Source organism: Chelonia mydas, chromosome 14 (genome assembly GCF_015237465.2).
Source record: "Chelonia mydas isolate rCheMyd1 chromosome 14, rCheMyd1.pri.v2, whole genome shotgun sequence".
Lineage (NCBI taxonomy): Eukaryota > Metazoa > Chordata > Testudines > Cheloniidae > Chelonia > Chelonia mydas.
This window is the reverse complement of record NC_051254.2, coordinates 10,911,759-10,926,398: the sequence shown is the minus strand read 5'-3', so window position 1 is coordinate 10,926,398 and position 14,640 is coordinate 10,911,759. Positions and strand designations below refer to the sequence as shown.

The following is a 14,640-nucleotide window of genomic DNA, read 5'->3' as shown; positions in this document are numbered from 1 at the left end:
AGCATCTTCATTGGGGGCATGGCAGGGGTGGGGGGGGGCGCTTCCAATAGGGGCATGGCAGGGGCATGGGCAGCATCTTCATTGGGAGCATAGCAGGGGCGCAGGGGGCGCTCCAATGAGGACATGGCAGGGCAGGAGGGGCGCTCCCAATGGGGGCATGGCAGGGGCGGGGGGAGCATCTTCATTGGGAGCATGGCAGGGGGAGCATCTTCACTGGGGGCATGGCAGGGGTGGGGGGCGCTCCCAATGGGGGCATGGCAAGGGCGGGGGGAGCATCTTCATTGGGGGCATGGCGGGGTGAGTGGGCGCTTCCAATGGGGGCATGGCAGGGGCAGCGGCAGCATCTTCACTGGGAGCATAGCAGGGGCGCAGGGAGTGCTGCCATTGGGGACATGGCAGGGGCGGGGGGGGCGCTCCCAATGGGGGCATGGCAGGGGCAGGGGCAGCATCTTCACTGGGAGCATAGCAGGGGCGCAGGGAGTGCTGCCATTGGGGACATGGCAGGGGCGGGGGGGGCGCTCCCAATGGGGGCAGGGCAGGGGCAGGGGGGGCGCTGCCAGTGGTGACAGCTCAGCGTTGGTAAGAGCACTCCCAATGGGGTCATGGCAACGGGAATGGGAGCACGCTGAATGGGGCTGGCCCAGGGGCGGTGGGAGCACTCTGAATGGGAACATTGCAGTGGGAGTGCACTCTTAGTGAGGCTGCCTCAGGGAAGGGAAATCATTCTCAGCGGGGACATGGCAAGGGCCGCAGTTGCACTGTCAGTGGGGATAGCACAGGGAGCATTCTGCTTCTCCCAAAGGTCTGATCTTGGGGGAGTGTCACCCCACAAAACCCTTTTTCGCCCAGGGCTGTCCCCAGCAAAAATGTCTCTGCAGGGTCATCCACCAGCACAGGGAAGGCTCATGGCTGTTTCTCTAATGTGAAGGGACCCTTTGCTGCAGGGACGTTTCTCGGGGGCTACATGCCATTATGTCGTTGTAGGGAAGTTCCTGTAGCCTGCAGTGTTTTTGGGGCTGTGCAGAACCTCACCACAGCCTCGTGTCAGACTGTTTGCATTGGACCAAGCAAGCATCCTGCCATGGATTGCCACACTATGGTTTTAGGGAGTCTTGATGCAGCACAGTCAATGTTATAACATGGCATGATGGTACTTGGTTGCAATGTTTCACTGTAGTGTCTTGGTTTTTTGGCCAAGTCTATTCTATTGCATCACAATGTTTTCATGCAGCACACTGGCATTTTCAGGCAGTGCCCTTCTGTGAAGTCATGCATAGCAGTGAGTTGATGAAGTTCAGAGTCGTTGTAATGGCATCTTGGTACAGAGTGATGGATGTAATGATGTAATTCCATTTATTTGAACAAATGGTTGCAAATGGCATGGTCTTGGACGCAAGCCAAATTTTTGAACACCATGTCCGTATGCTGTGTCCTGATGGCTTTTTGCAGTGGGATCAAGTTTGAGTCAATGGGTTATATTTTGCTGCATTGTCACCCCATTGTGTATTGATTTGACTATATTTTGGTAGAAAACATTGACAGGTTGTGTAACATACCAATGTGATGTTAACAGCAATGATTTCATGACAATCAAGTTCACAGAAATTCACAAAGGTAGCTAATCCTAACTGTGCTGGCCCCGCCCTATAGGTGACAATAGCATTATCTAGAGAAGATGAATGAATAATGAAACCTTGAACAAAAATTCCTGGGGAAGCTTAGTCTGTCTTTTAAAAATTTTATTTAATGTAAATATTTTCTTTACTTTTTCACAAACATATACTTATGGACAGAAAGAAGAAATTGGTCTGTGTCTTTAAAAAGAAACTTTACTTTACATGTCCAACAATTGATGGAAAATTTGAAAGTGGTGCAAAATGTTTGCCATTATTTAGGATGTGTGTGGGGGAACTGGAAGTATCAAACTCACACTGAGGGCAGCTATGCTACAATCGTTGTATTAGTTGATAGGTTTGAAAGAATACCAATACTTTTCACTTTTATGTAGAACTTCATCCAAGGAACTCGGAGTTTTGCAAATTTTATTAGGCTAAACTTCAGGACACCTCTTGTGAGTGTAGGTACTTATCTCTACTGATTGGTAAATGATGCATGGATAAGTCAAGTTATTACTCATGCATTGGTTTTCTGAGAATTGGTTTTTGTTTTAGATTTTCAAAAGGCTTCAGAGTTGCAGAACAAGCTCTACCTGATTTTGGCTTTGTAATTACTTGGATTTTATCTGATGAAGTGAGCTGTAGCTCACGAAAGCTTATGCTTAAATAAATTTGTTAGTCTCTAAGGTGCCACAAGTACTCCTTTTCTTTTTGCAGATACAGACTAACATGGCTGCTACTCTGAAACCTTGGATTTTTATGAATTATGAGTTCCTTTTTTACATCACTTTAAGTCAAAACCCACACAACTGAAACAATAAGCTTTGGATCCTATAGTTGGGCTGCATTTTCAGAATGTGTGGCACATCTTGTTTTCAGGTGCCGCTCTAGAGGGTGACAAGCAACTGCACCCGATGTTGCAGCTAATGAATTTGCTACCTTCTAAAATGAGGTATACCAGCCCTTCCTTGTAACACACTGATTGCACAAATCATTGAAGGACTCTTGTTACAATCAAGGACACTTGTTTCTTCAGCCGAAAGGGGTGAAAACAATATTCATAATTCCCCTGGTTAACAGAAGGGGAAGAGATAGTAAAAGCAAGGGAGGATGAAGTAAGTCATGTTCACTTAAAACCAACGTGTTGGAACTAGACGTTAGATGAACTGGTAGGATATTTTCACACCAGTAATGTTCCAGCACTTTATCAGATGACTATAACCTAAATACATTCCGGCATGTTTCTCATGGACCTTCAGTTTTGGTGAGGCTGTTATAGGAGTGACCCTTTTGCAAAGTTTCATTAACAATATTTAATTGCACCTTATATCCCATACCTGTATATCTGACTTTCTTAAAGGCTATAAAGCAAGACTGTGCTTTATAGCAAGTTCCAGAATTTGAAAATCTATGGTCTCGGGTCCTTTACTGTATATGGAACTAGATGGAAAAACTCTATAATCAATATTGGAATAAAATCAGAGTTCATATTTTCTTCTTTAGGATTATATTGAGGTTCCTCTTACAATGTAATCATGATTACTGTATTGGGTTTCACAGACGGTTTAAATCACAAGGGGTCTAAATCTGTGTAACTCTTCAGTGTAAATCTGGAGGAGCTCTATTTGTGCCAGTGGAGTTACTCTGAATTTATAGTGGTGCAACAAAGAACTGAGCTGAGGATGTTAGGCTTTTGGTACTTGCTCCTCAGCAGTGAATTCATGAACCAGTTATGACCAGAAGTGATCTCTTCCCACTTATCTTCAGGCAAACAGTCTTAAACAAATTAGTATGAGAATTTAAAATCAAACATATCTGCAAGTTTCTAAAAGTGGTTTCTCCTTTTTAACAGCAATCTTTAATCTGGGTTGAGGGTCTGTCCTTTATCTTTCAGAATCTTCTATTCCGAACATTTAACAGTTCATCTAAGAAGATGGCCGCTACAGAGTCCCTAAATTTACATAAAAGGTAAATTTTGTTGGGTTACTGGATCAAGTTCTCATTGTTAGCGTTGGTTGGTGATAGTGTGTTGTTTCAGTGAGTAGTCTTAAGGTAGTCTCAGTAGGGAAACTGAGGAATGAATGGACTTGACTGAATTATTCCTTAAGATTGCAAAATAGTACCAACTCTGGTTATTTTTTTTAATGTAGACACATGTACACTTGATACCAGATGGAGACCACCAGACACCAAATAAAAACAGCTTTTAAATCTTTCAGTCATTTAACCTACACTGATTGCAAACTGATGCCGTTGAGATGAAAAGCTGCATATATTATAATTATAACCAGTATTCCCTTGAAAACTTTCCTGTTGTAGAATATCATGCTATAAGTTTACTGAAGATATGTATTTAATGAGCTTCTCTTAGGAATGAGCCAGCAACAATAAGGTCATGCAAAAGATGGAGTTTATATGTTATGGCACACTACTTCTCTGCATAATAATGTTTGCATTTGTCTGTCTTGTATTTTTCATGCAAAAATCTCCAGTGTTCTGGAAACGTTAATTAATTAACTTCCTAACAACTCTGTGTCAGAAGTAAGTGTTATATTAATTGTATAAGTGGTTATAGTGAAATCTGACCCTTAAATTAGCTGTTACTGAACCTTTGTTATTTAAATCAACTGTTACTGAACCAATGGAACCTTTCCATGGTTAGCTCAAAATAAATAGCATTCAGGAATCCTAACTCACAGATCCTTCTCAAACCACTAGATAACCATGCCAAGCATGTCAGCAAAAATGATAATTTAAAACATACACAAACAATTTGTGCAGAATTGTATCATGACTGTTGTGCTCATGCACAATTTGCTGGGTTCTGCTCTCAGTAGAGGCAAACTAACTTACCATATTCACAAATTTGTAAGGATACTGGCAAAAGATAAGCAAATTAATAGCCATTTTAATTTCAGTTGTATTGGAAACTGAAAGAAGAAAACTGTATATTTGCCAAATGGAAAAGTACAAAATCAATAAAGAAATAAATTTTCCTTTTGTTTCTTATAAACAATTGAAAATTAAAAACAAATGTCCTATGCAGCACATGGCTGTATCCTTTTTAAAGGGCCAAAGAAACTTAGCTCAATATTCTTCATAGTTATCTGCGTTGTCACTGATACCAGATCATGGTTCTTCAGAAAGCTTGATTATTATTTTTTGAACAGTGGGTGTGTACATGAAAAACATGAACACAATTGCATTCCTCATTTGGGTGTGCTGTGCAAGGATCATAGTTGTGCATGTCTGGTCATTTGTAGATGTAACTTACCCAGTTTCTCTGTGTCGATGCAGGCACATGCAGATTAGGCACAATCTTTGCAAGTGACGCTTCACAATTTTCCAATATATTTAGATAATATGATGATGTATCAATAATACACATGTTCAGATGCTAACTGAGATTTACAGGAAGTTTAAACACTACATTCCTTGTGTTTAAAATAGCTATGTAGAAGGGAATAGACAAAAACAATTCACATTAAGAACGAGGAGTCTGGTGGCACCTTAAAGACTAACAGATTTGTGTTGGATAATTTGTTAGTCTTTAAGGTGCTACCGGACTCCTCATTGTTTTGGTGGATAGAGACTAACACGGCTACCCCTCTGATTCTTGGTACAATTCACATTGTTGTACTTTGTTGCTTGGGCCTATTTTCTTACATTTTTTCTAGATTAACCATGTGTCATTTAATGAAATATATGTTTTAATCTTTCCAATGACATATTCCTCAATTCTTTTAAAATTAATTACTATTTTATGATAGACCAATTGCAAGTAGTTTTCCATATTATATAACAAAGCATTCACCTGGCTAAGGGCCATAACATCTTAATGAATTTTCACCCTTTAAGGTTTTTAACCTGAAAGGTTACTGTTATATAATTGACTTGTGTAGGATTTTTTTCCCCGATTTAATTTATCATTGACTTTTTTTTTATGAAATAATTCCATGATTCTTGCTACCAAGGATTACAGGATTATTTAGCAGATGATAAATTACCTGAATATGTCTAACCTCAGTTGCTAACTGGTAATAAAATATAATTCGAGAAAAGTCATCACATAATGATACCATCAGTAATTTATAATTTATATCTGTTCAAAGAAGAATCTTAATCTCTTTGTCTAACATGTTGTGTGTTCTTATCTATTCATACTAGAATAACAGGAAACGTCTATTAAATTTAATTTTCCTCAGAATTATCATCATCACTTTATGCATTATTTGTTTGGGTAGTGCCCAGTTATATGCTAAGTTCTTTCCAGACATACAACAAGTGATGTCATGACCCGAAGGAGTTTGTCTGAAAGAGAGATGTAGACAGAGGTCGGGAGCAACAAAAGAGATTTTCTATGTGAATCAAAAAGATTCACTAAAGGTGGAAAAAGAGGGACTTAAATGTGGAGAAGGTCAGGCCTTGCAGATGAGTTCAGAGAGGCTGAACAATGCAGAAGTGCTAACTGGAAGAAGGTAATGTAATTGTTTGAGAGACTGACAAAAAGATGGACAAGGGTGGGAACAAGTTGATAGAGGAAGATAAGTACATTACCCTTGTAAAGTATTTAATAAACTAAGAATGCTTAAAAGATATAAATATTTTCTGATGGAGTTTTTATAGCATGAACCAACTTTTCTGATTTTTAGAAAAGACCTTTCTCAAGATTTTTAAAATCAGTTCCCTCAGAAAAAACCTAAAGGATAAGAAAAAGATGGAATTCCTCCTATTTGGTTAGATATTGCAAGGAAATCTTTTATCTGTGGTTAAGAAAAATGAACATCTGTTTGTGATTTGATTTTTTTTTTATGAGTACATAAAGCCTTGAATGACATTTTTACTGGTTAAATAGAAAACATGACCCTAAATAACAACAAAGCCTTGTCTATACAAGGGATATTTTTGCAGAAAATTCCCACTATTGATACGACTGATTCAACTCCATTGGTTTTGGTAACATTGGCAGCTTTGCTGTAGAAAGGCCGTTAGTGTTTTAAAACACTAACAGCCTGTCTACTGCAAAGTCCAAATGTTGCTAACACTGGTGGAGCTAAACTGGAATAAGTAAGTCTACACTGCCAAATCCAGGTCACTGAACTTATGAGAGTAGTCTTATTGACCCCAATGGAACTCCTTACATGAGCATGGTGGGAGTCAGGAGATCTGGGTTCTGTTTCACCTCTGCCAGTGATCTGCTGTGTAACCTTGGGCAAGTCACTTTACCCCTCTGAACTCGTATCTCTCTTCCATAATCGCTTCAAGTCAGGGACTGTCTCTTTATATGTGTTTGTACACAGTACAGTGCTTACGGTGAAAATTTTTTTTAAAAGCCTTACCTGACAAAAATGAAATATTAGCCGAATGTGTGCACTACAACTTTAAGAAGGAGGCACTCTCTGGCATATGCGCCCATTTCTAGGATAGCCACGGCACCCTGCTGTGCAGTTCTAGACATTGGCAGATGCTATTTTGTCACAGTGCTGTTCTCTACTTTAGAGGGGATTCATTTTCTGTTGAAACAAAGCTCTGAGGTGAGAGAAACACAGAGAAACTGAGTATTTCATTTTACAAAGAAATGAAAGACAGGTGAATTGAGCTCTTCAGTCAAGTTTTTTTTTTTTTTTTTTTTTTTTAGGCAAAGGAGGAGTGAGGCGAATTTACGTACTCATTTCCTACCTCCACAAGAAACATTTGTGAAATGTTAAAATGGTATGAAATAATATTTTGCCAAAATATTAGAAGTTGAATATCTTTAAAATAATACACGTCTCGCTCTAGACTAGAGTATGCCTAATATCAGACAGGTCTTCTGTTAGATTAAGGAGAACGGCTTTGCAGGTTTCCTTCTATCATAGTACATTCCGTCAAGAATTCTTGCTGTAGGCCCATTAGATTTTATCTAGAGTGGACAGACACTGAAACTCTATTTGGCTTTAGTAATTTGTTAAAAGAAGTGTCTCAAGATATTGGCACTGAAAATTGTGGGACAGCTTCTGGGAACCCTTTGCATGGTTTTATGAAAGCTCCCCACTTCACTGTTACTTTGTTCTGTACATTGAGATGTATTCTGACTATTTTGTGGGGATCTAAATCAGAGACCACCTCTGTTCTCTATCAGTTTGTCTGTTGCTTTAAGAAAACGAAGTAAAAGGCAGGATTACTAAAATGAATTGGAGAGAAAGAGAGGAATACTGGAAAGAATGTTTATGAGATAATTTTGAAATGTGACTTAAAAGGGAATTTTGTTTTCTGCTTACCTGATCACAGGAAAAAAAGTAAGAACAACAGGAAAATATTCCTTACATTTTGCTATCAATTTTCCATAAAAAGAGCATACATTAAAAATATTATCTATAGCATTTACTTCGGTCTGTATAAAAAGAATAAATTGTCAAGGTAATAATCTGGGTTCTGCGTTAACTCTTGTCTGCTGTGGATGAAAACACTAGTGTTTTTTTTTTTTAGCTTGGCTTTAATTCACTGCCATGACTGAGAGTGCACAATAGTGTAATGAGAACGACTGATGGTCTTTGCTATTTCTTTCATGGGTGGCTTATCTGTCTGTCTGTTGCTTAGTTGGCTTTCTTTTTGTGTGTGTAATCCAATCTATTAGGAAGATTGCTTTAAAAAGATCAAAGAGAGGGAGTTAGCTGTATATTGTACTTGACCCCATCTGGAGGATCATCTGGAGGGGGTAAATTCTAGGATATGTAAAAAAAGATGTATCTTATCAGTGACCTGTCTGCTGCCAGATGGACATGCAGTATCATCATTTAATCATATTTGAGGCTAATGCGAGTAATTTTTCTCACATTTGTATTTTATGAGACTTGAAGGTTGCTACAAATCCATATCCCATAAAGGGAAAAAAGTAAACATTGCTTTGATAGGTGAATTAGCTCATGTGACGCACAGGGTTTCAGAAGAGATTAAATAGAAAGAGACACTCATCTCAGTCTCTGTCTGTTGAGATTTTTTAGTTGGTAACAGAAATTGTCCAGCATGTAATTGTTATCCTACTGAATTAGAAATATTGAGTGTGTTTTGGATGCTTTTGTTCTTCTTTTCACTGGTGTCTTGAAGAATGTCCCTGCTTTCACTGATGGATGAAGATGAACCAGAGCGTTTTGATGGGCTCTCTCTCTTGTACTGGTATGCCAAATCATTAGGTTTTAATAGCATTTTCATAGTGTGTGAACTAACAAAAGTGCAGTAAAGGTATTTTGAAATCTGTGACTCTTTTTGGTTTTTTTCAGTACACTAGAATATCAAACTTTTAAACCCCCTAATATATTAACAAAACAACAGAACAAAGTACTGAAGGTTTAGTTTTAATAGCTATTATTAGGATTTTACCCCACAGCTGTTAGCACTCAGAATCTGTTCTGGCACTAAATATTTTAGTCTGAGTGTGAGGTTTTAATGGGTTTTTTGTTTCTTCTGAGAAATTTCAGCATCACTCAATTATACATATAGCACAAATGTTCTGTATTCTCACTTAGGTATTATTTGGTGTCAAGATTCACTATTTTTACTTGCTTTTTCTCAATATGTAAAACTATTTAATAGTATTTATGACAAAATTTTGTAGGAGAGAAGAGAATGATATATCAAATATTGTATGGTTTATATTAACGATCAGATTTAATCTATTTTTTCCTTCTACAAAGTACACTAAAATGTGTTTTTAGTTATTTTTATTACTGCTACTGGTTACTCTTAGCACAGTTCAGGAATCATTTTTCTTTTCTATGTCATTTTACTAGTATTGGGCAGGGCATTAACATTTTTAGATGTTAAATAATCAAGATTAATTGATTATTGTGGTGACATGAAAAATACTGGGGGTGAGAACTTCCAAAGCATCTTAGGGCCAGATTCTCAGCTGGTGTGAATGGTCATAGGTCCATTCTATTCAGTAGAGCTATGACAATCTGATTTGTAATTACTGCATTTTGAATTGCCAGCAGTTTTCTTCAGAATTTTATGAGCAATCATTTCCATTCCAACCTTCCCCCATATTTTACATACCTCAGGGCGACTTAATAAGTTTAGTATTTGTATCCATTGTGTTACCATGGTTTGAATACCACATACCCACAGAATAGTTTTGGTAATTTTTAGTGAAAGTAGTATAGAAACAACTTAATGCCCAATGTGAATTCATGCTTTGTGCTGTTCTTAAATCTCAGTTTTACATAATATATGTTTGCAGATGGCATTTATATATATATATTTAGTGACATCTTATTCTCCTCCCTACAGAGGGGTTTTTCTTAGCCTCCTGTATATTCTTTTCACTGTAGCAGCATCTTCTTGTAGAGCATATTAATCTTTTGAAAAGATGTTTCCAGTATTCAGTTTGCTGTTAGATATTTAAAAGCGCATTTTTATTGGAAGTGTCCCATACCGAAGTTAGATTATTCTTTATTATTTTATAGTGCTGCAATGTGTGTCCTAGGGCTTGGCTACACTTACATTTTATAGCGCTCTAACTTGCTGTCTCGGGGGGTGAAAAATCACCCCCCGAGTGCAGCAAGTCAGAGCGCTTTAAAGCTTTAAAGCGTGTGTAAATGGGCTCCGAGCGCTGGAAGCCGCACTCGGAGCCAATCCCCTCCTGGAGGTGGATTACCAGGAGCACTGGGAGAGCTCCCGCAACAGTGCTTTGAAGTTTCCAGTGTAGCCATGCCCTTAGGCTCTGTTATTCTGGATGGTTACTCTGTTTCTTTTCAAGACTGAAAAGTTAACCTAAATTCCAGTCCTGTAAATCCTTCTGGAAACAAAATTCCCTTGCATAGGAACTTCAGGATTGAACTTCGAAGTTTGTTCTTGCATTTTTATATGATAATACTAAAAAAATTATGATTGTGGTGAAATTGACTTTAATAATATTCAAGGCTTCTTCTTGTTAATTAAGTTATTTATGAACCAAAGACCTAATCTATTGACATAACCAGATCCGCCACCTTTCAGCCTATGTTTGGATTAGCATTAAAAGATCAGGAGAAAGTAAGTGTTCTTTATGGCTATTCTAGTGTATTGAAAGCAATTACTTAGAGAAAGATCAAGTTGAGCTGAGATATGTATTCCTTTTTCTTTATTTTTTTAGTAAATAAAAAATACTTACATAGTGTCTCTGGCTTTGCAATATGTGAAGCAGTGGGTGCTCTGATACAGTTAAAGGTGTTTGAGAGCACTACAGAGCATTATACTATATGTGACTAGTACAAAAAGCCGGAAGATGAGACTGTAGAAGGAAAAATGCTCTAACTTGAAAGTGACGTGATTCTTATTTTTTGAGCTTTTCAATGATAAAAACACACATTTATGGTAGAACTGTAAATGCTAATTATTACTCACCTTCCTTATATATTACTTTTCAGCTTCAAAGCCCTTTACAGATATTAATTAATGAATCTATGTAAACAATTCTGTATGGGGAAAAATTTGAGAGAGGAGTCATAAAAATGTCTTCTTCCAGAATAGATGTTTCCTGCTTCCTAAATTATCACCATGTAATCATAGTTTTGCTCAGTTGTGCACGGCTTACAAAAATGAATTCTCAATCAGCAACGCTAGTATAAATTACTCCAACAAATACATTTTCATTTCCGATCATGATAAAATATACTAATTAGGTTTCATAATTTTGTTTGAGCTTTCAGAGTAAATACTGGGGTGAAAGTGAGTTCTCACGAGCATCTGAGGCATAGTTCTTAAAACGTAGTATTCCCTTCTAGTTCCTTCTTGTGACTTGGGGTAAAAGGCCCATTTAGCAAGTTTTAAGGACCTACAAACCAGAGAAAAGCTTGCTTGTCTACTAGGGTTGGCTCTCTTTTCTTTCTTTGTGGGTATTTTTTTAAGCTAATATTTTCAGGTTATTAGGGGTGTGTACCTTGATAGTGCAGACAGACCTCAGTGCCACTTACCTTGCATATGACAGCATGATGGGCACTATGGAGCTAATAATTCCTCCTCTTCTGTAGATGCTGAGGCCCCTGACAACAGAATTGATTCAGTTCTGTTGTGCAAAAAGGAGAGAGCAGAATTTGGAGTGTTGCGTTGGATATATACACCCCAGTACATTACCTTGCACCTGGATTCTCCTGTCCTCCCCCTTTCCTCTAGCTCTGCAGCTTGCCCTGACACCAGCTCCTGTCCTGGCTGAAATACCCAGCATATGGCTTGGTATACTGGTTGTGTGCTGGATCGGAGGCTTTGAGTATATGTGTCCTCCATTCTGATCTTCTTTTTCTTCATTGTTTGCGTATTGTAGTTGTTCTGATATAGAAAATAGAAGTAACCATCTGATTTAGAACATTATTTATGGCATGCCAGAAAATCTAAGCAGCGCTGCTGCATTCTTGTTTGTTGGGGCTGGCAGATCCACCCTAAAAATTGAACAACCGAGTGAGGATGTTTTTTGTAATGCAAGTTTGGGTTTGTTTCAATAGCCTGCATTTGAATAAAAATATAAACGGATAAATGATGCTTGGCTAGCGAATACCAATTTGTACCCAGATTTTTAAGGCTTTGTCTGTTGTTAGATTAGTCTTGGAAATATTTTCTATGGGATTATACATTCAGGTCCCAAGATTATCATTTTATTTTGTGATTTTTTTTTCCCCCCCTTAATTCTTTACATCGTGATTTTCAAGAGCATTAAAAAAAAATCCTCTGCTGTTTGGCAGCTCAGACAGTCTGCCCTTATTCTCACCTCTGGCATTCTGTGTTTGGAAGTGGCGTTAAGAGTGAGGCTTTCATAAATCAAGAGAGAACAAATATTATTTGATGAGAAAAAGAGAGATGGTAGGAAGAAGAACACTCCTAACGAATGTCTAGAGAGTTTTGCTCTCCCCTTACTTAACTTTGGAAACATTTTCATGGAGACCACTACAGCCATGGGTATTTTCATCTTAAACACTTTAACGAAATCTCTCCTGGTTGCCAGCTGTCCTGTCCTAAATAGGAGCACAGTTGTTGTTATTATTATTAACCCTCTTTTCTGTTATCCTGAGTAAGGATTTGGTCAGAAATACTTTGTTTTAAAAAGACAACGCAAAACCTCCACTGTATTTTAGATAGTACTACTTTACCATCTGTTTTTGATATTCAAATGCCAGAGCATATCATCTTGTCTTTTCATTTTTTCATCTGCACAGTATTTACAATACCCAGTGAAGAAAACGTTTGCTTTTTTTTTTTTTTAACTGGACGTATAATAGCAACTGCTGTAGTTTGTACACATGTATATTTCTCCAGGTGAATCTTCATGACTAAAATTGCAGCAGCTCTGATTTTATTTATTTATTTTAGGACTATTATGGGACCTTATGGAATCAATCGAGCTGTTCACCGCATTACTTTTTCTGACTGTCAAAATGGATTAGGTAATTAGATTACATATTTGACTCTAACAGAGTGAAATTTTGAGAGGTGCTGGGTACCTGCTGGGCATTTGCAATTCACACTGATAGTGGGAGTTGAAGTTTCTCAATCTGTTGTGATATTTGACTGAATGTGTTCGGTGCGATGGAGGGAATGACCAGTTTCTTGCTTATATCTGTTTTTCAACAGGTGTTAAAATTATTGGAGGTTATCGGGAGCAAACTGAAGAAGACTATGGCATTTTCATAAAGAAAATTTTGCCTGGAGGGATGGCTGCAATAGATAGTAAATATTTACTGTTACGTATTCTGTAGAATCCTGCATTACACAGGAAGCTGTCAAGAAAACAAACTGTCTTTTTTAATTTTATTTTCAGTATGTACACACACAGTAATGTGTAGGTCAGCAAAGATTCATCATTTTCCAAAGGGAGCATGTGGAGGAGTCACAGTAACGGACATCCGTTCAAATCTAGATCAGGCCAGTGTGAAATCAGATTGCGATCTGTCCACATTGTCAACTTTCCAAACTGTGAGATGCTGAAAGCTCTCAACTCCCAGTGGCTTCAGTGGGAGGTAAGGGCATTCAGCACCTTACAGGATCAGGTCCTGTGTTTATATATTGTTCTAATAAATTCCGATTAATGTTTTATGATCATGTTTTAGGTGATTTATATGGAAGGACCAAACTGTATTGTACAGAGTTTAGACTGGGGAGAAAATTCCAGTGTATACTAGGTTCAACCAGGTTTCAAAAACTTGGTCAGGCCTTGTCCACACTAGCTATTGGGGGAAAAAAACCAAAAACAACTTTTCCCAAGTTTGTATTTAAAACTGCTCAGCAAACACATTTTCTGCACTCATGTCGACAGAGCCATTGAGGGGTTCAAACTAAGAACTGCTTTGAAAGCTATTATAAACATCAAGAAACACAAAAATATTTAATTTATATATGATAACCTACATGTAGTCATCAGTTCAAAACTCAGCTGACCGCTAATTCCACACCTGTGGAGCATAATCCTACAAATATGCACATGGTGTGAGGAGTCCCGTTAGGATCAATGGAACTATTCATGGTAGTAAACTTAAGCACATGCTTAAGTGTTTGCAGGATCAGGGCCTATGGTGATAAAATCATTCTTACTTTTGCTCCAATCTAATCTAATGTAATAGGAGTGTATTTTCCATTTTTCCCTGTTCATTTGTATAGCTTTTACGTGATATTTTGTTAATCTCCTTATCAGGCCGATTGCTCACTGGAGACCTAATTTTAGATGTCAATGGAGAAAACTTAGTTGGTGTAACCAGTGAAAGGTATGTTCATAAAGATGACTAAATATTTATCTAGAGCTTGGAAAAATGTTACTAATACTGGTGTTATATAGTCAAAGACTTTGGACCCAATTAAACACTGATTAAAAGGGTATAACTGCACCAAGTCCATGGAGTTGCACCTGCAGATTGTCCCAGAGAGCTCAATATAGCTGTCCTTACTCAACAAAACTATCATTGACATTAATGGGAGTTTTGCCTGCGTAAGATCTGATTAAAGAGATTTCATGTTATAGTGTAGGTTTGCAGTATATATGTGTAAATTCATACCGAAATAGTTATTGAGCTAGTAAAATATT

At 37.9% G+C, this 14,640-nt stretch overlaps 1 protein-coding gene across 14 annotated transcripts in view; it reads left to right on the top strand.

Annotated features, from left to right (window-relative positions):
- STXBP4 (syntaxin binding protein 4) overlaps positions 1-14,640 on the top strand; it is a 143,919-nt gene that overhangs the window by 423 nt on the left and 128,856 nt on the right. For 2 of the 14 annotated variants that reach the window (XM_043528425.1, XM_037914675.2), the window contains exons 2-5: positions 3,511-3,584; positions 12,936-13,009; positions 13,197-13,292; positions 14,254-14,323. In XM_043528425.1, the coding sequence (XP_043384360.1) occupies positions 3,550-3,584; positions 12,936-13,009; positions 13,197-13,292; positions 14,254-14,323 (275 nt within the window). In that variant the 5' untranslated portion in view covers positions 3,511-3,549. Of the gene's footprint in view, positions 1-564; positions 1,417-2,496; positions 2,569-3,510; positions 3,585-5,889; positions 6,095-7,279; positions 7,329-8,702; positions 8,772-11,605; positions 11,700-12,935; positions 13,010-13,196; positions 13,293-13,391; positions 13,583-14,253; positions 14,324-14,640 lie in introns of those variants that run through there. The other 12 variants (XM_037914671.2, XM_037914669.2, XM_037914668.2 and 9 more) reach the window with 12 other exon arrangements.